The sequence below is a fragment of the Lutjanus erythropterus genome, chromosome 12, assembly GCF_056507025.1.
Source record: "Lutjanus erythropterus isolate fLutEry1 chromosome 12, fLutEry1.hap2, whole genome shotgun sequence".
In the NCBI taxonomy this organism is placed as follows: domain Eukaryota; kingdom Metazoa; phylum Chordata; class Actinopteri; order Lutjaniformes; family Lutjanidae; genus Lutjanus; species Lutjanus erythropterus.
In genome coordinates this window covers 19,740,593-19,764,235 of record NC_139328.1, presented here as the reverse complement: position 1 = coordinate 19,764,235, position 23,643 = coordinate 19,740,593, and the positions used below count along the sequence as shown (strand labels likewise).

At 39.6% G+C, this 23,643-nt stretch overlaps 1 protein-coding gene across 12 annotated transcripts in view; it reads right to left on the bottom strand.

Annotated features, from left to right (window-relative positions):
* The window catches only part of LOC146317890 (receptor-type tyrosine-protein phosphatase F), a 220,428-nt gene that overhangs the window by 45,470 nt on the left and 151,315 nt on the right, over positions 1–23,643 (bottom strand). For all 12 annotated transcript variants that reach the window (XM_084731743.1, XM_084731742.1, XM_084731747.1 and 9 more), the window contains 6 exons: positions 21,188–21,305; positions 18,859–19,431; positions 17,075–17,175; positions 14,813–15,060; positions 10,902–10,980; positions 8,892–9,116 (listed from right to left, as the gene is read on the bottom strand). In XM_084731743.1, coding sequence (XP_084587869.1) covers positions 8,892–9,116; positions 10,902–10,980; positions 14,813–15,060; positions 17,075–17,175; positions 18,859–19,431; positions 21,188–21,305 — 1,344 coding nt within the window. The remainder of the gene's footprint in view (positions 1–8,891; positions 9,117–10,901; positions 10,981–14,812; positions 15,061–17,074; positions 17,176–18,858; positions 19,432–21,187; positions 21,306–23,643) is intronic.

Sequence of the window (23,643 nt, the reverse complement as noted above, 5' to 3'; positions counted from 1 at the left end):
AATACAGCTTGTCTCCTATTGAATGGTGATGGGAGATGGAGGTTGCGGAGGAGAGGAGGGGAGAGTGTATGCAGAGGGGCATGGGTGACAGATCGCAGCCCTCGAAGGGGAATTGGGCTCCCAGCATGCAGCAGGAATGGCGGCGGCAAGCAGCGGTAATCCGGATCATTAGCTGCACAGCAGCCTGCTCTTCGGCACACAGGCAGATATTAATTGGAAAGATAAGCTAAGATGAGCTCAAAGAGTCCTGTGCTCTGTCAAATAGTTCTGTTATCTCTTGTACTCTTGGGCAACTGCCGGAAAAATTGACAGTATGGTGTGTGTGAGCATTACAGCATGTCTCAATCATGTATGTGCAAACTAGCGTGCTCCGAGGCATCAGCACAGGCACAATATAACTCAAGCTGGAAAGTGCAAAAGATACACATTTTCATATTACAGCAATAGTTTACAGCAGTGTTGTTTTGCATTTGTCTTCTGCACACATGAAGATACACACACTAGGCACATGAGACCAGTTCTGTGCACCAGGGAGGAACCTATTATCTAAGAACAAAGAGAAACGACACAGCGGTGTGACACTGTTGATGTGACGACACCACAAGGCTTCCTGTTCCTTCGGGAGGGCCCAAAAAAGGCTGTAGGATGTTGCCCTGCAGGGAATCCTGGGAAAAAAACTTTTTTTTGGTGGTGTAACAAATGACTGCAGCTGTGCTTTCAGAGAAGGATAAGGCAGGAAGAGCGAGAGGAGAGGAGAGGGCTGGACACAAAAAGAGAGGGCTTTTTGTCTGTTGGTCACGCCAAAGTAGTGGGATCATCCATTTGAACGGCCCAATATCTGATAAAAGCTCATTCACGCAGCTCCTAATGCCTCTGCGCCCGCATAGTGGAGTCACAATGGAGCAATGGTGCAGTGAAGGAATGTGTGAGCCTGAGAGTGAGTGAGTGAGTCAGAGACAGTAAGAGACATGAAAGTGAATATATGTATATCTCTTACCGCTCTGAATCAGTGTGTATGTATGTCTGCAAGATGGACATGGGTGGATTTGTGCATGTGAGCAGTTAGGCTTGCCTTCATGTTTATAAAATACCTGGATTTGTGAAGCTCCAAGACTAATGATCTCAAATCTTTCACTTAGAATTAGTACTCTTTTTTAGGATATATATGACCAAGTACTAGGCTCTGCATTTTTAACCTTTGCTTAACGACACTTTGATCAATCGAAATGTCTCAAGTGTAGCTAATTATCCTTCAAGGTCCAGTGTGTAAGATTTATGGGTTTACTGACAGAATATGACAAATTAAATAAAATATTCAGAAGTGTGTTTTGTTAGTGTATAATCACCTGAAAATAAGAAACCTTGTGTTTTTGTTACCTTTGAATGAGTCGTTTATAGTTACAGAGGGTGTGGATCTCTCCACAAAGGTTGCTATGTTCCACCACCATTTTTGCAGTATTTTTAAAGTAGTTCAGAACAGACAAACCAAACACTGACTCTAACGACGGCATCCACATTTTGAGTGAGTTTCGCTCCAACTGTAGGTTCTCCTACATGCCTGGACAGAATAACATGGTGCAAAGAGTGCATAGTGTAGTAGCAAATATACTTACACCCATCTGTGGGCACACATATGTTTTTGGTATTAAAATGAGGCGAGGTCAGGCATATTGTTGGTAAACGGCTATCTTGAGGCAGCAGCAAAACAACCAACAAAAACCTAGTCTAAAGTCAGTGGCGAAGTATTTTCCTGCTATTTAATTAATTTACGTTACACCCAACAAACATGAAGAGACTAAATATAGTTGGGCACACCCAAAATGCACTTGCACAATGCACGTTTGACCATGCACTATAGATCATTTAAAAAGGGCACAAGGTGGTTGCAATCTGCAAGCTCACCATTAGATGCCAACAAATCCAACACACTGGTCCTTTAGTTACATAAGAAATCTGCCACATGGGTAGTTTTTTGTTTTTTGTGTTTTTCAGCTTGTGGTTGTACTCAGCTGAAGATGGGTAGGTATAGAAAAGCAGCTCTCTAGCACAACTTTACCCTCAGTGGAGTACATGTTTATTTTCACATTTATATGTCATTGTTTTAAGCTTATTAACTCCAGTTAATTAAAAAAAAAAAACTCGAGCATTTGGGGTACGTTCAAGTATTTGGGGTTTCTGAAATATAATGTATACCAAAGTGAGAAGGTTACACCTGTTATTTCAGTGTGTCAGATACAAGCTGTGAGCGATAATTAAGCTGCCACTCAAAACTTAAGTGCCTTCTCAGTCAACAAAAAGTGATTACAGATCTCAACCAAATCCTTGGTGCTTAGTTATTTATAAGCTTAGTTGCTTAAAAATATTGAGAGTCAAACCTGAATAGATTTGAGAAGGGGGTAGAATTTGGAAAGTGGATTAGATATTGGATTCAGATTTGATAAAATAAAAAAAAAACATTCTGACTGAGAGGAAACACAGGGGAGTATACAACTTTGGACGGCAGATGAGTATTGTTACTGTACTGCAGATACTGTGTATTGTAACTGTACGCATTATGAGTGAATAGATGTGTTTGTCTTTGTCGATATGTGTGTGCATCTGTCAGTGAGAGAAACAAAGTGTGTGGTCGTGTGTAAAGACTGTAAACAAATGTGTGTAAGAGCTTGTGTGAGCATACGACAGTTTTTTTCTGAGCCTTTTCTCAAGCTCCTCTGAGCCTCCACAAGTATGTGTGTTTGACTAGGTCGCAGCCGCTGAGTGTGTGTGTGTGTATGACTGTAAGTGTTTGTCTGAGACACAGTAAGAGAACAATAGAGAGTAACAGAGTGGGTGATAAGAGATGGCAGAGAGCGAGGAGACACTGAGAGACAGAGAGACTGAAGCAGAGGTGTTATGGTAGTAGCCGTATATCCAGTCTGCTATGTGGCCCGTGGGCTACACAACTTCCCCAGTCAGCCTCTGCTCAGCCGTCCCCCGAGCGCAGGATCCACGCAACACGCAGCATGGGCACATTTTGTTTCAACTCGCCGTTGACCCCGCTAGCTTTCACATCTCTCCAAAAGTGGCTCGAATGAGCCGCAGGGGTGTGTGCCAGACAAACAAACAAACATGCAAAGACGCCCATTATGTATCTGCCGCTCTTCTCTGCCTCCCCGGGGAGGCTGAGAGGAGCCCACACTCTCCTCATCGTTGCATGACACAGGCAAAGACAGCGAGAGGGAGGGAGGAGACAGGCCAGAGAAAGAGATATAAAAACAAACAAAATAGGGAGGTACAGAAAGTGAGAGGGAAAGATGATAGTATGTGTGAGTATGCCTTTATCTGCGAGGACCAGAAATGTAGCTGCGGGGTCTAGCCTACCCTGCATGATGACCCCTCTCTCTCGTACTGTAGTTCTCCCTTCATACTTTATTTCCTCCACTCTGTTTTTCCCTCACATGCCCTCTTCCCCATTCAGCACCAGAACTGCACTGTTCCCTCTTCAGCTGTCTGAATAACTGAGCACCCAGATATCTGCAGGCAACACTAGAGGGAGACGCCACAAAGTGACACACCCTCAGATAGAAAGGTGCTACCTAGAACCATATAAGCTTTTTCAGCTCATCCCATAGGAGAACTCTTTTTGGTTCCTGGTTGCATCCAGAACCTTTCCACCTTCTCAGAGTGCTAACAAGAACCCACCCAGAGGATTCTACCAAAAACTATTTTATGTTGCATGCAATTAATCAAGAACACACCAAGGGGGATCTACTAAGAACACCTTTATATTCCAAGAGTTTCATCTAGAACCCGTACATTGGGTTCTGGTGAGAACATTTTCCAAGGGTATCATCTAAAACCCACCCAGAGAGTTCTACTAAGAATCATTTTACATTCCATGGGTTTCATCAAGAACTGACCAAGGGGGATCTAAAATAAGTTCAGTTTTTTAATGGTTTCACCTATAACCATCGTCTACGGGTTCTGTAGATAAACATATTATATTCTATAGATGAGGCAAAAATGCAAATGGTTCTGGGTAGAACCTCAGCCCTTCTGGAAGAACCATTTTGGAACTCTAACTTCTAAGCGTGCATAACACAGATGAACAGAAAATCCCATAGCCTGTATTCTTACCACCCTCGGTGAAAAGTCAGGCCTGAATATACTCATACTCCCTGCTAGAAAGAAAAAAAAACATCTTGTGTTCATAATTCTCTCTTGATATTGTTTGTCAAAGCCTTTTGAATTTCGAAAGAAGCCAGTCTTCCATGTTAAGGGTGTTTTGAGCCCAGAGCACCAACAGAATTAGTGCTACAAAGCCAATTCTTGTTGGGAGTGAGTAGAATATAAATGTCTGGATAGCATTGCAAACAGAAAACTGGTGGTAAACACATTTCAACACTCTGTTTTGGTTTCTGTCTGCATCACAAGCTCACCTCTGCCTTATCAAAAGAAAAGCACACATTAGTACCATCTCCTCCTCTTCCACTAGTTCAATTCCTCTCATTCGAGCTTCACAGGCTGGACGGGACACAATACAAAAAATTTTTGCTCTCCTCTCTTCCTCTCTCCAACACCACAACCCTCTTCTCTGTCTCACACATCACACAATATTTCATGCTACCTCCCTCCCTCACTCTCTTCTCGCATTAAATGATACTGTTTATACACACCCAGCATCTATCATCCCATTTCACACTTCCCCCGGCTTGTTTATCTGCCTTGGGTGCTGGGGAGACATGAAGGCACACTCTCTTCTTCTTTCTCTCTCTCATCCCCCTTTTGCCTTCCTTCCTTCTCTTCTTCCCCCCAACCACTGCTGCCTGCTTGTGGCCATTGATATACGAGGGCTTATTAAACCCTGGCGGTCCTGTTTGATCTACGCTGGGGGAGTTTGGGTGGTGGCGAGGAAGTGTAGTAAAGACACAAGTCATTTACTCCCGTACTTGTTGTCTTATTCTCCCGGGTCTGGTGAAGATCCTGCTCGAGGCGGCTTCTGCCAACTGCTCAATCTCACTGCGCGCTTTACCTCTTGCACCCGTTTGTGTTTGGTGATAAATGTTTGCAAGTGCCGCGTTGGGTGTGACAAAAACAAACACCACTGTGGTATCTGAGTTTCCCAAAGAGTGCGGTTAGGGGATTTGTGTGGCGATCAATGACAGCCTACCTGTAGACACCCACTTCAGAATTCAGCATGTTTTCATGCACACAAGAAACAAGGTTACTGGGAGAAAGGAGGAAATCAACGTGTTTACAAGCGGTGCAGTAATCTTGTTACAGTAAATCCTGTGTTTATTATAGCAGCAGGTCAGTTATAGGATTTCATTCCTATCCCCTACTGTAGTTTGAACCCAGGCTGGCATATTCTGAGTGAATTTATGACAAAGTATCATGCTGCAGCCTGAAGAGGTTTCTTTTTTTCCCCGTGACTTTGGACTGACGGTTCAGTGAGAGGACAGGCTCTGTAGTAAGAAACTGACAGTTTCTCCATTCGATGTGCACACGTGTCTGATTTGATACAAAGCCTACTGCTCAGCTGTGCATGTCAACATACTTAAACTTCGTTTTTTAGTTCCAGCATGAGCCTGACTTTAGATATAATTATTTTGGGTACAAGGGTGCAATGAAATGAGTAATCTTTCCTTTAATCCCTGTCACAACAACACCTTTCTGTCTAAAGTCTTTCAGGCATGTGTAAAAACTCTGTTATTTAATCGCTTGAGTTCATACATAGTGAAAAAAAGCAATGCAGCTCTGGTGACTTTTTCAGTTTCTGTAACCCAAGTTAAAGGAGCAATATGTAACAAATGTACATCCAAAAATGACTACTAGTCCTAGTGCTAGTACTACTTAAACAGGTTGAAATCCTATTAAATATATGATCTATGGCTGGGACGAGTTGTTTCCCCTGCCCTTTCCTCTCCAGGTTCAACAAGCAATGACAAGTCCTAGACTGTTTCTGTCAGTTGTCTATCAATAAAAAGCTAAGCTTGAAAACAAAAGCCCACTGCTCCAAAAATACACATAACTTGGAGTTTAGTGACTAACTGCCAGATTCCATTAACATATTGCTCAATTTAATTGTTATAAACTTCTACACCTACTAAAAGATTATTAATGGTTTCTCACATACAGACGCCTAATCAATTGGTGAACATTTAGCATTAATTTGAAATTTAATTGACTCTTCCTTAGTCCTGCCCCTTTAAGAGCCTCAGTCAACTTTCTTCTTTCCTGTTTCCTGTACTTATGTGCTAGGCTTGTCTATTTTGAACGGAAAACCAGATATGAACATAGTTAAAAGATAGTGATCTGTAAAAGGCACTTATAATCACATTTTAGGATAGCCAATGTGAAAAACACTAGCTAACTAGCTAGCTAGATAATCTACATCAATCCTTAACTAGCTAGTTACATCTGAAAGCTAATTAGCAAAACAGTAGCCAACTAGCTAGCTACACAAGTCGTTAAGTAGCTTGAGTTTTGCTTAGCTACCTTAAGTTGTGACTATATGTCGGTTTTACAGGTCCCCAAGAAATGTCTTTTAATCATATTCAAGTTTTCTTTTTCACACCGCTGAGCCTAGCACATAGCATATCAAGTACAGGAAAAAAGAAAGGAGAAAACTGACTGAGGTTCTGCTGGGTTCTAAGCTTGTGCTACCATTATGGGAGCACAGGGCAAAAAGAGGTGGGACTTATGATGGGTCAAATAACATGAAACGGGCAAACAAAAGCAGCCATTCCAGCCCAGAATGGAAATCTCAGCTGTATTATTGTTGTCAAAGTAGCGAGTATTTCAACTTAGCATGTTTTCATTATTTCTGATGAACATATCATGCACAATTTATGATTTATAACAGTAAATATATTGCAGATTTCTCCTTTAAGGAAATTAGGTGTCTCATTTTCATGAAGTTTGAGAAATCAGGTTACAGCAGAAAGTCGTCAATAACTGGTTTACTGCAGCAAAGGTAAGTACACTGATTGACTCACACTGTGAGTGAAGCCTGATTAATCCGAGTGATTAAGTAGGAAGGTGGGAGGGTGCTACACAGTTTAAGGAGGGGGAGTACACAGAAAGAGACAAATCTTGAGCGCCACTGATCCAACCTGGTGTGTCTGGCAGGTGTAGTGAGAGTGTTGTGCAGCGATGGAGTTTAAGCATCTCCTTTGAAGTCAAGTGTATCATGGCTGCCCACTATAGCTTCCTTTGCACCTCCCTCCCCTTGTCAGAGCGAAAGAGTGGGGGATTACTGGGAAGGGGGGGGGTTAGGGACATTTAAAGCAGCATTTCAAGGGAATCAGGCCTGCTTTACAGACTCCCTAGGCCCTGTGACCGGGCCCTCGTCTCCCTCTTAACTCCAGCCGCACTAATCAATCTCCTCTGCTCTCTTCACGGTTGGGAAAGATGTGGGAGAGGAAGAGACAGAGAGGCAGAGAGGAAGCGAAAGAAAAAGAGCTGAGAGGGAGAGGGAGAACAGAAAGAAATAGGTGAAAAGTCTGGGATTTGGTTTTGGACATGGAGCACTCGCTCCCTCTCCCTCTGTGGTCGCCCAGGGCCCAGCTACTGAATATGCATGTCTCGGGCAGTGGAGGAGCCCAGAGCAATCGCAGACTCTCATTCTTCCTGCAGTGAAGTTTAGTCCAGACCATCCCAGAGAGAGCCGAGCCCCTGCATTAGTGCTGTTTGACGAGTGCATGGGGCCTTCACTTAGAAAGCCAAGAGTCTTGTATATGCAGTGTAAAGAGATCCGCGCAGGGCCCTGCTGGCTGCCAAAATGGCAAAGCAGGATCTCTGATGTCATTGTGGACTGATAAGGGAGTTATCAGGACAAGCTGCAATGAATTTTAGAGGTGGCTGTAGTAAAGGGTAAGTGGCAGTAAAAACAACAACAATTTGGCTCGCCACTGCCATTTTGTAAACGCTTGATGGGAAGCGTGCTTAGAGCCGGGGGAGCCTGAGTGATAAATTTAAATTGTTTTTCTACAAAAGAAAAAGGTGACACACACAAATATTCAGAACAGGTCAATTCAGTTTTAATCTAACAAATCCAGGATGGGAATTTACTATTTTTTTTGGCACTGTGTATATTTTGGATTTGCACCTTATCAATACTTTATATTTGTACTCTTTGCTACTTCTTTCTTTAACAATTTCCTTCAAAATAAATAAAGTTCTATTAGGTCTAACTCAGAAATCGAAATACTAAAATGCTGTTGAGAGTGGCTGTTTGTCCATAATCTGGGATTCCTACACCTTTTCCAAAGTCATATTCAGGTACTTTTCAAACTGCATTTTAAAGTTTTTTCGGCACCTTACAGCTGTGGCAAATTACACATTTAGATACATATATTACTCAAAATGATAATTCCACTTTTTCATCACATTAAACCAGATCTTATTGTGCTATAAACAAAGAAAACTGTTCCATGATAGCATTCTACAAAGGGGTAACACAAGAAATACACAACAAAGTTTGATGTTTCAAAATGTGTCCCCTGTGTGTAAGTAGACTTGGAATCCTATACAACCTCACCGAGCCAATTATCTGACTGATATCTGAAGATTCAAATGTTTTTAAGGATATTAATCAGATAATACGATTTTAATTTACTTAAAGATTTCACAATGTTCACACCTAGAGAAATCCATAATTTATACAAGGTAATGATGCATTTCCTGCTGGCCATGAGTTGCCATAATTTCCAGGAAAACATGGGATACATCAGAGAGTGATGAGGGAAGTCAGGGAATGTGACTAAACATAATGTGAATAAAACTTTAATGCATTACCTCATCAATGACCATGATTTCTGCCTGAGTCATCTGTTATTGTTTTAATGGGAGAAGGACCCTTAGTTGCAGAATTTACATACTGTTTAATGTGTGTGTGGTGTGTCTCTTACATAATTGGCAGTGCTGTCTGCCCCTTCATATCGGAGCACGGCCAGGACAAAGCAGAGATACTCCTGTGAACTGGTCAGGGGCTTGTTGTAGAAACCGTTGTACCTCTTCTCATCACCCAGGACGAACGTGGTCGGCAGTGAGGCCAACTTGGCAGCGATGTAAGGCTTTGAGGAATCCAAGTGACGTCTGCGCCTCAGGACAGGACCTTCACTTGACTTGAGCAGCTGTGGAAAACAGAGAGCAAAGGTTAAGGGCAAGTCTAGCAACAAAGAGTCAAAGTGAAATGGACCCTGCACTTTTTTTCTGTTTTCTGAAAAGGGCCAAGAAAAATGAATATCTCTTTAATAAAGATTAAAGATTAATTTATATAATCTTTTAATTATTAAATTAAGCTCTGTTGCACTATTAAAAACTAATTTCAGGTTAAAGTTTTGTGATGTACACTGAAATTAAATAGAGTTTAATGAATATGGCCTGCTACCCAAATTAAAAAAAAAAAGATCTGAGTACTGTTGGGACTTTCTAAGTATAAAGGACAAAATAAAAAGTTAACTGTCTGCTGCTTTCTTAATAAAACATGACATAGTTTGCTAGCTGGCTTACAAGTTAAGAAAATGCAAAATGTTTGCTCAGTAGCCAAAAAAGTTAACAGTATGTTTTACTGTTTGCTAGCTAGCTAAAAGGCTAAAAGCTTAGTTAGCCCACTCATGATGACTTGGCACAGAAAGTCTAATTTTTCCTCCTTTGAGAAAAACTGAATTCTTATCTGAAGTAAAGGAAAGAACACACCTATGCGGCCCTTCACTTACTTTGAGGATCTTGATAATTTTGCTCAATTCATGTCAAAAAGCTAGTTTAAAAGTGTGGTGCAACATAAATAAAATGTAACCTTAATTTAATCGGGTTTAAAAATGAGTCCTTACAGCTTAAATTTACTGCATCATACTGTAACATGTAGGAAATGCACACAACAATCAATGGGACTTAAGGCAAAAAAAATCTATGTGGGTTGTGTGTGAAAACAATCCTAATGAATTCCTATGTAATAAAGTGAATGAATTTCATTCGTACTATAGGACCAGGTCTGGTTTGCCTCCATATAAGAGCTAATGATTCCACACAACTAAAATGCCCTTTGCTCAGTGATATAACTTTGCAAACAATGCAGCCAAGCTACGAAGTGAGCAATTAGCACTTGCTCCAGCACACAATCTCAGCATGACTGCCAGCCTGGTTAATAAATGAGCAGGAGCACACAGCACTGCGGCATTGTGTTTTCAGCAGCATTTTGTTTTCTGTCAGTGATGTCTCATGTGCTGCTCCAGATGTAGCTTTATTAAATCATTATGTCGGAGGGAGGAGACAATGGCCTGCTCAGTGTTTAATGACTCAGGGAGTCCCATCCCTCTCCTTCTCCTGGTCTCTTCTGTTATTTCTTCAGGGAGCTTGAACAATAGCGATCCAAACCAACGAGCCTCACAGTTTACTTAAAAATTATGCTATTAATATTTAGGCATGTCATTTAGCTTAAATTCTCTGGTGGGCAGAGAAGACCTTTATTCAATAGAATAATAAAACAGTCATAAATCTTTATCCTCATTTGAATACCTTATGTAAAACTTTGTTTGGAGTTGCCAAGCCCTGACTGTAAAGACTATAAGAAATATATGAAGGTAGAGCAGTAATTTGTAAATGCTGCAATCTAAATAAAGTTTACTGGCTTAACATATACATCAATAGTTGTGTAAGATTATTCTCTGTGCTCTCAAACTGTTGAACTCAGCAGATGGCTACTGTCTGCAGACCTGGCGTCCAATCAGGACATTCCCTACCTGCCCGAGTGAGTCATTGTTTAAAATCTCTCTGCCCTGCCACCCACCCCTCCCTGCGCCCAGGAGGGGAGAGATAATTAGCCACAACCGGCGACTTCCCACCCAGTTGGAGTGGGAGATGCTATCGGTGACCTCTGACCTTGCACATTAGCCAATCAGCCACAGGCTGGCACTCACCTCGTCCAGGTCCATCTCGTCTGGATTCTTCCACCGCCGCGTCGAAGGCGACACCGGCACCACCACAATGTAGTACCACCTGCCAAGGAAAATAAAGCCTGTGTTAAGACAGACTGACTGACTGACTGAAGCACATACACGCTGAGATCAAAGTGAGCAGGCGCATTAATAACACAGTCAAAACATTTAGAAAGACACACTGTCACTGTGAGGCTTGCTAGGCTGAATTCAAAACTTGAGCGGTACACAAGCGGGTCCAACCAAGGTCGAACACCAGCAGATTGGCGCTGCATTCTCCAATTAATGGCTAATCACTAAGAACATCTGCCATGTAGACTGGAACAAACACTATCCCAGCGAGAGGAGCCTTCAGCTAATAGAGATCCCCATAGGAATCCTTAGGTTAATAGGACCGGCTACGTGACTTCTCATGTGTGTTCTTTTACTGCAATCATTATTAAGACCAAAAATAGACAGAAAAAAGACACCAGAAAGACATTTAAAACACTTAAAGTTACAGCTGAATATTTCGGACTTTGGCTTAATTTTGATTTCTCTTTTAAGCATCATTCTGGAGAATGCCATTTTTGGTCAAAATGTATTCTTTAAGGACTCATATATATGAAATAGATGTAATTAATGAAATTTTTCAGTCTGCTTTATTTTTTTTAGTTTCTACAATGCTGGCTCTGTGCCAGAAAACACCCTTGTCTGAGACAAGAATTCACAATTTCAATTAGTAATTCAAAAGTGTGTTAAAGTTGTGTCCCAGGTGTCCATCAACTCTGTGAGATTTTTACAAAAACATGATTTAATCAGACATAGAAAGTGTATGGACCCCTGTCTCACTTCCTAGTTTCAAAAAGGAGAATACTGCTCGAGCACTGGAAAACTTTCTTTTTTTTGGACAAATTCATTCATTAATATTGCTATCAGATGTACCTTGACCATAATGGATCAACTCTGAAGCCATTCAACATCAAAGTTAAATAAAAAATTATGGTTTTATTATGGTATTTAGCATGAAGATAACTCTAACATTTTGTCAACTCTTTCAACTGTCAACTTTTTTCATTTATATTTAAAAAAAAATCACTAGGAGAATGGTCCATTATAAGGTTTCATGGCTAAGAGTTTCATCTTTTAAAATATATTTTCCAAGCATAATTGAAGAGTAAAAAGCAAAACCCTCTCAAAATATGATTTTGTCCCATTTCTCAACAATAAGTAATTGATTATATCCAAAATACATCAAATGCCAGTCTTAGAATATTATCCTACAAGTGAGAAAAGACATGTTCAACAGCATTTATTTCCTATTATCGATTATGTTGATATTATATACTAGAACTGTAATGAATGTAATTTATAATACTTTCTGTAAATCTGTCCAGAGATGTCCTTACCACACACATTATTCATGTATGAAACACTTAACTGGCTCCCTCTATTATAGGAGACATTTTCATTGGTTGCTCTTTGTCTTCATTTGCTTTAACTATCCTTAATACATAAAACAGCTTTTACTCTTTTCAGGTCATTATATTCATTTAGACACGCTCAACATTTTTTTTTTATTGTCCGTAAAAAAATAGAGTCCCTTATGTTAAATCCACCTGCTCTTGTTTTGATTTTATTTACCTTAATTTTTAATTTTTTTTTTATACTTAGACTCAGTATTTTCACATAATATTACTTGGTCTGTTTATTTGTTTTACTTCTCTTTTTATATATGTGTATATATATATATATATATATGTATATCTTCAGATGACACTGAAACAGATGGCCTTATATGTATGTCCTTGTTGATGTTAATATGTTGATTGTTTTGTGTTGTTTGATTATTTAGCTATTTATGTATTGATTTAATGACTTTTGTTTAATGTTTGTTAACCCTCATGTTTTGTGCGAGATGGCTTTTCTTCTTATTAAAAGAAATGAAAAAAAAATCTAAGGAGTAAGGTATGAATGGAAGGAGTGCACAACTTACAAACATCTGTGTGTGTGTGTGTGTGTGTGTGTGTGTGTGTGTGTGTGTGTGTGTGTGTGTTTATTTATGTTCTGGCTCTCTTTCTTGCCGTCTCTCTTGTCTTCTCCACCAGTCTGTCTTCTCTCAGCTCAAAGTTTTTCCCCCACTGCACCATTCAACTGCTTGTAAAATCAGCTGCTGCTGACAGTGAGAGCAGCTGCTTTTCTCGCCTTCTCTCCAGGCCTCGACTCTGTGATTCAACAGTCAGTCAAGTCTGGGAGTGGGAGAAGACATGTATAACAAGACTCCACACACACACACACACACACACACACACACGCACACGCACACGCACACGCACACACACACACACACGCACACGCACACGCACACACACACACACACACACACACACGCACACGCACACGCACACACACACGCACACGCACACACACTTCCACTCTCCTATCCCCAATCACGTGCACACTTTGGCTGTCAATCTGTGCTGGAGCTTGGCCAGCACTGACAGCCCTGTAATCTTTTTACCAATCAACCCTGTGCACTCCCCCTACCCATGTGTGTGTGTGTGTGTAGCTGAAGGAACGCCTCTACTCATCAGGGTCAAGACCAATTCTGCTCTGAACAATTTGAGTCAAAAGATAATACAGCTTGACCTCATGTTAAAAGTCTCCATTATCATCAGCTGTGTAAAGTTGGCTGAGACTAAAGTGGCAGTTTTAAGTTTCGAAACAGGTTTAGTATTGATCAGATACAAGTGTGCCACTTGTGCCGCTGTTTAAAGAAAGAAAGGTTGTTTAGTTTTCAGGGTTTCAGTCAAATAAGCTTGTTCAACTGTAACGTTTTTTGTTGACATCAAGTGGCTGTTTAGGGCCAAGACCCACAAAAAAGCATCAAAATGTCAACTTCAAATTCCTTTGTTGATTTCTTGTCTTCATTTACTTGTAGTTAAAGCTGGGTACTGGTGCTCATTATCTTGTAAAGTATTAACAGAAATAACCTACTATCAAGTAGTATCTCCAGTCAAACAATACCTGCATTCAGTCCTTTTTGTACCAAGATCTAAAAGAAAGATTTCTAAAATGACAGGTACCTTTTATTAACTGTCAATGACTAAATGATTCAGCAATTTAACTGCTGGATAACTGCTGTTTGTCATATTTGTGCAAATGTTTTGCCTAAAGTAAATGTGTCAGCAGTAGGAATCACCATAGTCGTCATGACAGAATGCTATAACTTACGTCACAATACCAAAGACATAATGCGATTTATTACCTTTTCAACTGCAAATTATGTCCCCAAAGGAAAACTTTGTCAACATCTGTTTTATCTAATAAGATAAAATTTTCAGTCTGTTTTTCTCACTTCAGTCATTTATATTACGGCAAAATGAGACAAACAGTCAGAAAAAACCACTGTGACCTCTGCTGATTTCACCAGAAAAAACAAAAAAAAAAAAACTCAGCCCCATCTAGTGGACTAAAAAAGCAACTGATTTTATTATTCCAGTACAAAAAAATTAGTTTGTATTTGAAATATTAATAATTTGTATGATAAAAGATTTATATTGATACTTTGCATTTATGTATCGATACAATTTTGCCACACTAAATGTGGAGATACTATGCAGTATCGATATCAATATCATCACATTCTTAGTGCCACAGTGTGGTGTTTGAGAGATAACTCTTTCAATACTAATGGGCAATAATTTGAACAGTTTATGCCTCTTTACATTGTACACAGGTATCCTGAAAACTGATGGACTGCTTTGTCTCTGCAGCAGCCAAGAATCAAATACGAATGAAGCTACATTATCCCTTATGCTAACTCAAGCCAGCAGTCATCATCTATTGGTGGCTTTCTGCCCAGAGTCAGAGCTAATGCCTGTGCGTTCTGTCCCATGTGTCTAAGTACTGACCTGACACGTGTGGTGGTCTGGACCTTCGGCAGGTCGATTGTCATCTTGCCACCCTGAGCCTGATGTGTGCTGGGCTTGGTCTTGATCAGGTCAGGGGCTGTGCGGATGGACACCTGCTGCTGCAGACCGCCAGCGATGTTGCCCCGGCTCGTCAGCACAAAAGAGTAGTCTGTGTCCGGCTGCAGCTGTGTGATCAGCTTCCTCTTCAGGTTTCCCTGCACCTCCACACTTTGCTGGTTGTACAAGATCTGTGAGCGTACAAGAGACAATTTGGTTAGTTATGCTTTTAAATTTACATGCATGCAAAGTGTGTGTGTGTGTGTGTGTACATATATATATATACACATATATTATATATATTAGTGCTGTCAATCCATTAAAATATTTAATCGCTATTAATTGCCACTTAATTGCACATTTTTTATTTGTTAAAAAAGTACCTTAAAGGGATATTAACCAAGAATAATTACAAATATTGAAATATTGTCCAGAAACCCTCAAAGGCACTGCATTTGGCATAAACAATATACTCATAATAATATTACAAACTCAAGTCCATCAGGCAGAGATGAGCATATTGACCTGCTCAATTTAACATTAAGGCCATGCACCGAAAACTTCAATAGAAAAGTCAATTGAAGCTTCTATGGAACTGCAGGCTTCAACTTTAAAATTCAAACCACAGAACCAGCAGTAGTTTTGGAAAAGTTTACTATTTATGTGCATTTATTTATTTATTTAGTATTATTATTGTTAATAATAGTTTATTCTCACCTTTATTCAGCTCAGTCTATATAATGACGAAACAATATGTGATATTCAAGCAGCAGGATCATTTACATCTGTGTCACTCTGACAGTTTACATCAGTGAGGATGTTTTAGACCACAGCAGACAGCAAACTGCACACCGACACACACCGAGGAGATGAAGAGGAGAGAGAGTCTGGACTCTTCATCATGACTTACAATAATGCAGCACAGTGACAAGCGTTTTGTTGAGGAGACGAGCGTCTGTCAGTTTGGTCTTTGCAGTGACAGATATTTTTATGTGTAGTGTTTAAACCAGAACTGTACAGTAACATCAGGATTCAACATTAATAAAGTTTTTATATCGGTCGGCTCTTCACACACTTGCTCCCCCTCCCTCCTCTCTGCAGCTCGTCTCTCCTCCCTCGCAGTTATGATCAATCAGCATGAAGTAATTAAGCATTTAAAAGTACACAAATTGGACTTGGAGTAAAAAATCACACCCCACAGAAGTGTATATTAATATTATGATTCATGATTATAAAAAGTTTTTATATCAAGTCGACACATCTGTCCATATTGACACGGTTTCTCCCTCTCTGTCTGCTGTGGGTCAGACTTATTCTTACTTTTACCTGGTTTCAGGTGGAGCTGCAGCTGATCAGCACTCGCTCATCTCCCTCCTCCTATACTTCTGTTTCTTTGCACTGAGCTAGTTGCCTAAAAAAAAACGAGCCTGTTTACATTGTCGTTTGACAGAAGCTCACATCTTTGCGACTGCGAGCTCATTCATTTCCAGCTGCTGATTCAAGTCAAACTATAACAACAATACCTGAAAGATTTCTGTTTCACTATTGGTTGCCCAATTCATATAAGTTCAATATTACACATATCTAAAGATAATGTATGTGGTTTGACTGTCAGATATAATACTTATAAGTTACCAAAATATATAAGTTTATTACACAAATTTACAACAAATATTGTATTTGGCTTCAGATAAAACATAAACATTTAGTTAAATTTATCTGTATCTTTTCAATATGTGAACAAAAACAATGCCCTCTTCTCTAACTCCCCCTACACTTACTGTCACACACATTTTTTACACTTTAAATTATCTTTGCTCCATTACCATGGGGTGTGAATTGATCTAATATTATTTGACAGATTATTACAACTCATAAATGAGCATGAATCTGGCTTTTCCTATTTTCCTATGCAAATAGGGAAAGTCACTGAATCACACCCTGGTGAAAGCGTTAACAACTAATAGTGTCTTGCTGCGATGCAATTATGTTAACAATATATGTACAATATATGTTATACAATGACAGTAATAGCTTTGCAATGAAAAAAATCCTGTTACCATTGTACCATTGTATTATATTTAATTTGGTGGTTAATTTGAGATGTAGTTTCAGATATAAGCATTACATAATATTTTAGTTTAAAGACTAAAATAAACTAAAGTTAAAAGTTTTCTTTTTTTTTGCTGAAATACTGGCACTCACCTTGAAAGGCACTTGGGGTCTGTAGTTTGGTGGCAAATCCCATGTGAGGAGGACAGATGTTTTCATGACAGCTTTGACACCAAAGTTTAGGGTGGGAAAATCTAGGGTGGGAAAATCCTTCGATTAGTATCTCAAGTATGACATCTTGTACACCACAAAAATGTGCATAATTCAATTTCACACTAGGGTACAGCGAGCAAACCCCCTCAGTAAACAATGTGAACATATTCTGCGGTGATACCTTAAAGACCAAACTTGACAAGCCACAGGGGGGTTCGAAGAACATCAACAATCTCATTCACGCTTGGTTACAGATCACATAAAAATAGCCTTCATTTCCCTAAGCCTGTTCCATTCATTACACCCCGCTCGCAACAAGACATACACAACAGATCTCCGCGATAACCAAGAAATGTACATGGCAGTGGGACTGACAACATGTGTCTTAAAATAGGCATCACTCACAACTGCTTATAAATAAGAAATCTCACATTTATAAGATTATAAAATGCATGAGGAGATCCATGTTGGGTGCATTTTAGATTTGTCTCTAATGGGAGGGGGGATGAGGCGGCATGGTAATGTGACTGTAGCGTGTAATGAGATTAGTACTCTATAAATCAATAAACACAGTGCTGTACTGTACTGAGTGCTAGAAGAGAAAGACGTGGCACTGATAAAGCCAGAGAAAGAGACAGTTATAGAGGCTTCATCATATAAGCAGCTGATGTGGTGTTCATGTATATGCTCACGTATGTTTTGGTCAGGGTTGCATGTTTAGATGTGCAGAAGTGCACTACATCCACATTAATGATGATTATTTATCCAAAAATCACATTGTGTTAATATTTTGTGAAAGCAATGTTAGTCATCCCTACAATGTTTTCAATATTGATGGGGGTATTGGTCAACAATATTGTGGTATTTGATTTTGTCCATATTTTTCCAGCCTACAGTTTAACCTACAGCAGTGCATGATGTGTTATTTTAGAGAAAATGTGTACATTGAGATGTATATCATGCATAGCAGCATAGCCTAAAAATATTGAGATATTATTTACAAGCCATATCACCAGCCCTAGTCTGCAACTAATGATAATTTTCATTGTCAATTCATCTGTCAATTATTTTCATAAAATGTCAGAAAAAGCTGAAAAATGTTATTAGTGTTTCCCAAAGCCCAAGATGGCTTCCTCAAATGTCTTGTTTTGTGTTAAACTACCTTTCATAAAGGAGGAGAGAAAACAAAATATTTACATTTATGAAGCTGGAATCAGAAAACGTTGACTTTTTTCTTTACTGTCTGAAATTACTCAAAGCAATTATCACAATAGTTGCTAATTACTTTAATAATCTATTATTAATCATTGCTGCTCTACTATAAACAACCAAAATTATTATTTATGACAGAATGCTACAGCAGGGTGACAAGTTAAAGGAAAAAACGCAGAGTTTTATGTTTCAAAATGTGTCACCTTGGCATTCTACAATATTTGACTAACTTTTACTTTTATATCTAAGAAGCTATTCAGTCAGTGTTTTATTATTAAAGTAACACAATTACAACTTCAAGCAGTTTCAAGCATTTAACTAAAATCCAAGCACTTTTCATACCTTGAAAAAATACATACACATTACAATTCAAGTGTCCAGCACCCATACGAACCCTGTGAGTGTGTCATGATTATGTGCGCCCGTCTCAAACCCTGATTTTATGTTTTCAAATCAAACACCTCTGGCATATTTATGTATAAATCTCAGTTGTGTGTGACCAGTTATCCTACCGTTTGACATGGTCCTGCTCTGGATGCTGGGGCTGAGGGGTCCCCCACCCTTACTGGTGAACGCCTGCACCCTGATGTCGTAGGTGGTGTCAGGATTAAGTCCCTGGATGGTCATGTGTGTGTCAGCTGTACGGTTGGTGCTGTTCTGCTGACTGTTGATGTCCCTGTACACAACCACATAGTAGATTATTTTGCCGTTCCTTTCGGCCAGCAGCGGAGGCTCCCAGGTCAGCTGGGTGCTGGACTGCGTCAGTCCTGTGACCTGCAAGTTGAACGGGAAGCCTGAGGGCACGTCTTCAGGGGTGATGATCTCCTTTACATAGGCCTCGCCAATGCCAGCGCGGTTACGGGCGCTGAGGCGGAAGACATAGGTGGCACCTTTGTGCAGCCCAGTGACAGTGTAATGGTCATCCGTCTTTCTCAGCTCACGTGAGGTGTAGATTTCATCATCAGTGCGTTTGTACTGCAGCTGGTAGCCCATCAGCTCACCCACCATCTCCTTTGGAGGCTGCCACTGAATCAGTGCCGTGTTGCCCATCGTGGTGCTGATCATCATTGTGGGTTTACCTGGCACTGAAAAAAGATGGAAGATGCTATTAGCACCCAGATGTCAGTAGCCAACAATGCTATTTGCACCTGTGTGGCTATTTACACCCACATTTCAGACACAAAGCATGATCTTTTCCTAGGGATGCAAGGATATCAATAATGTTATGATAATACCACAATAAAAAGTCCACAATATGATATTTCTCACAATATTAGAAAAATTACGACTTGAAAATGTATTATCATGTAATAAATCTGGTGTGCACAGCACTTTTTTGTTTCTTTAAAACGAGTCTTTTCTTTTAACTTAAAGAGCTTCTGCTTTCTGTCTTTAATAAAATAAAATAAAAGTAGTCATCCATGACCGACACATGTACAAAAGATTGGCATGAATTGTTTTTGGCAGTGATTGTTTGTTATATATGTACAACTGCAAAAAAAAAAATAATGAAGCAGTCAGGAGCAGTCCTTTCATAAAATAAAATAAATGAACCATGTATTATCGCAGAAGATAGTGTCACAGTCCAGTGTGATATTGAGGCATTTTTTTTATTGCATCACAGCAATATTTGATAGAATTTTCCATTCCTATCTTTTTCTAAACCTAACCAAATAATTTTGGTGCCGAAACCTAATTTGTGCTATAATCCCCTAAATAAGCAGGCACTATTTTCAACAATCCTAATTTTTTTAGTAATAGTTCAGCATTTTGGGAAACAAGATTATTTGCTTTCTGGCGAAAAGTTAGATAAGAAAATTCCTCAAAGATCATTCACACTTGACGTTATGGCTACAACCGGCATGCACCCAATATGTCTAACCTTCCTTGTTTGTTTTGCTGAGTAAGATGTGTGATCCCTTGCACAATATTGGCTCCGGCTGGTGAGGTGTTACCCATCCTCACTTCCCGCCTGCTGTCTGACGGGTCAGGGATCCTGATTGGGGCAGCACCCGGTCTGGCTCTCCAGTCCAGAGAATGCCATTTGGGAACTTGAGTTACAAAAGCTTGGCCAGCCGTACAGTTGGCACGGCTGGGACTCTCAACCTGCCAGCGTGCCTCTTGTTACTGTGTCAGACTGGTAGATGTTGATTATTGTGTTAACTCTATGAAACTAGTATTGAGGTACTCATTAACCACCTGAGGACTGAGGTAGGTATCGTTCCAATAACTGATTGCAGACAGACACAAATTCTTTTGTTTAGAAACACTAGACTCAGGGGTGCTGTTATGATTGTTTTTGGTTTTTACAATGTAATGACAGTTTGTGAGGTTTTATTTTCTGTTCTGGTTTCTTTTAGGAAAAGCTCCTTGACGCTCTTATTTTAAGATTTTTTTTTTAGTTACATTTGTTTCTTTGATTTGAACAGCATCCACCAACGCTTTTTCCCTTGTAATCTGCCTCATGTATTTTGGTTTGCAACGATTATCTAAGGTCCTTGTTAATGAATAGCTTTATGTTAACAAACATCTATTTTGATGTTGCTTTTACTGGCAGCATAAATGCAGTGTAAGGTTACATGCATTGCTCAAAGCACTTCAACAGCAGGTATTGTAGTGATGGTAACTAGTCTGGGTGTTGAAGATAACATACATGCAGCAACCCACTAAACTAACATGACATTCCAGTCACAGAGAGAGCCTTCTAATCATACTACTGTCTTGAATGTGGGAGACAAAGGTTATCAGTTCTAAGCCTTGAAGATAATAGCACAGTATTCACTGTAAACAGATAGCACATATCCTATGTTCTACATGATAACCCTGAAAAATCTGTCTGACCTGCTCCAGTCGTGGTGATGACTTTAGCTTTGCTGCGAGCTCCATCTCCCTTGGTGGTATACGCTGCCACAGTGACAGAGTAGGTGGTTTCAGACTGTAGTCCACCAATGATGGCCTCCTACAAAAAAGGAAAAATCACAAGGTCAGAGGTTAAAAGGAATCAGTGAGCATGAGCGAGACCACCTCAACAGCAAAAACAATAAAAATAAAATAAAAAACCCACAAACAAAACAAAAACCCATCTCACACAAGCTCCTATCCCCTCGCAAAACACACGTCACCAAAAGAAACCATAATAAATGAAACACCATTCGCTATCCACGTGTAGCTTCTTGATCAATTTACCTAAAAAAGAAACAAAACATTTAAGGCATTTGACAAAGAAAAGTAGGAGCAGGAACTTTTCTTAAATCAAGAAAAACTCCTGCGCCCAATTGTAAGGCACACTCTGAACCCATTAACCAACAAACCAACAAAGTGAACCAGAACATCACCAGTGTGTCAGTGTTCATGTCTGCTGCATGGATAAGCATGAGACTATACCCAGAGGAGCTTCGGATTATCACTGCACTGCAGCTAAAAAGCCCACAAAAAATGCACTTCTGACCGTGGGACATATCGTAAAAATTCTTCATTAATGTTAATAAAAAGCATTTGACAGATGTTACATATTTATTTTTTTAATAACGAAATTAGATTCTTGGCATTTATTGTCCTCTGGATTCTCATGCAATTGGGTTGAATGTTGAACACAGACACACAAAGGTGGTTGAACACATCAGTAACTCAAACAGACAGCAGAAAAACAACAAACAGCTGAGGTAACACACTGTTATTGGTAACCTGCTGCAGTGCTGGCACTCACTTTACCAGACTGCATCAGTCTGAATAAAAACACACCCACACACACTGGAATTAAACACATTAAACACTCTGTGAGCTTGAACAAAGCCCATATGTAAGCACACGTACACACACGTACATTAATGTACACACTCAGCAATGTATACTATATGTAAACACACATTATGAAATATGCATGCACACTATAAATGTGCTCATGTGCACCCACACAATGATACACGCAGACATGAGCACACATTCGATACTGAGAACAAATTAATGCCTGCGGCTTGAGCACACATGCTGGAGTTGTCTGTTTCTGACTGGGGCCACTGAGAGGACGAATGTGCCAATGCCTACAAGCCTTCCTGCCGGAACTCCTCGCAAACTTCTCACGCTCTTGGAATATTATACAGCTTTGCCCTAATACTGTTTCTCTAACTAATGAAGTTTTAATTTCCTAACCATAGAAGAACATTTAACAGTCTATATAAGCCAGCTCTGTATGACAATGCTTTTTACTGCCCCTCTTTTTAAGGGACATTTGGTGCTCCCGTACTAGGCTTTAAGAGAGACGGGGGAGAAAATGCTAAATTACTGTATCATAAAACCATTTTAACTTTATGGAGGAAGTCTCATTACTTTAATCATACAAAATAGCTTTAACAGTCTCAGCAGTGGCGGCCGCACAGATCTTTTTTTCCCCCTATTCTGGCAAGGTCAAATCAGGTCTAGTAACACTTTTGAAACTCAGCAGAAAGTAGAAAAAGCAAGGCTTCAAAGTTTCCTTCAGAGCAAATGCTTAGAGCAGCACCAAAGGGCATTACAGAGATTATCAAGTCGACTAGTTATAGAAATGGATTCTTCTCCTAGAAGCCTCCCTACACCACCATACTCACTCGGGTGGAGAACGCCAGGGGAAAATCATGCAGCATTGTTATATATGATCAGATAATATTTTTTCTTAAAAATAAATAAATAAAACATAATAAAACAACTGACCAATCATCTGTCAGTCTTCTTCAGGTCATAGCAGGACAAAATTTAATACAAGATAAGTCATAGGGAAGAATGTCCTCAATTATATCAGATGTCAGTCCCTCCATCAGTCTGTTTTTAGGCTTTTTTTTTTTTTGCAGGAGTAAGTGAAACCGCAGAATTCACAGGATTGGCTGAATTTGAATTAATTGGTGCGACTGCAACATCATAACTTCCTGAAGGGACTGTTTACAGGACACAGATACCTAGATGTCTTCCCTCTATCTCTGTCTTTAACATTATTTGATTATTAATTATGTTTTTTCATAAAAGGATCATTTTTCCCTACACTAACTTGTTTACCTCTAGATGAATGTTTTTAGAGCAGTTTTTCTAATATTTTCAAAATATTTTTCTAATATTCTGATATATTTATTGTAATTTACTTGTGGGATATCAAGTTTACATCCTGAGGTTTCCTTGAGCTTTTAAGCTTTATTCTAGACACTTACATTTTGTGACTTTTTTTCTTTTGATATTCATATAGAGATGTTTTTATCATTTTGTATAACTTAACCGTAATCAACTGTATCATCCCTTTTTAATGTTTCACCGTCTGTTGATATTTATATGGG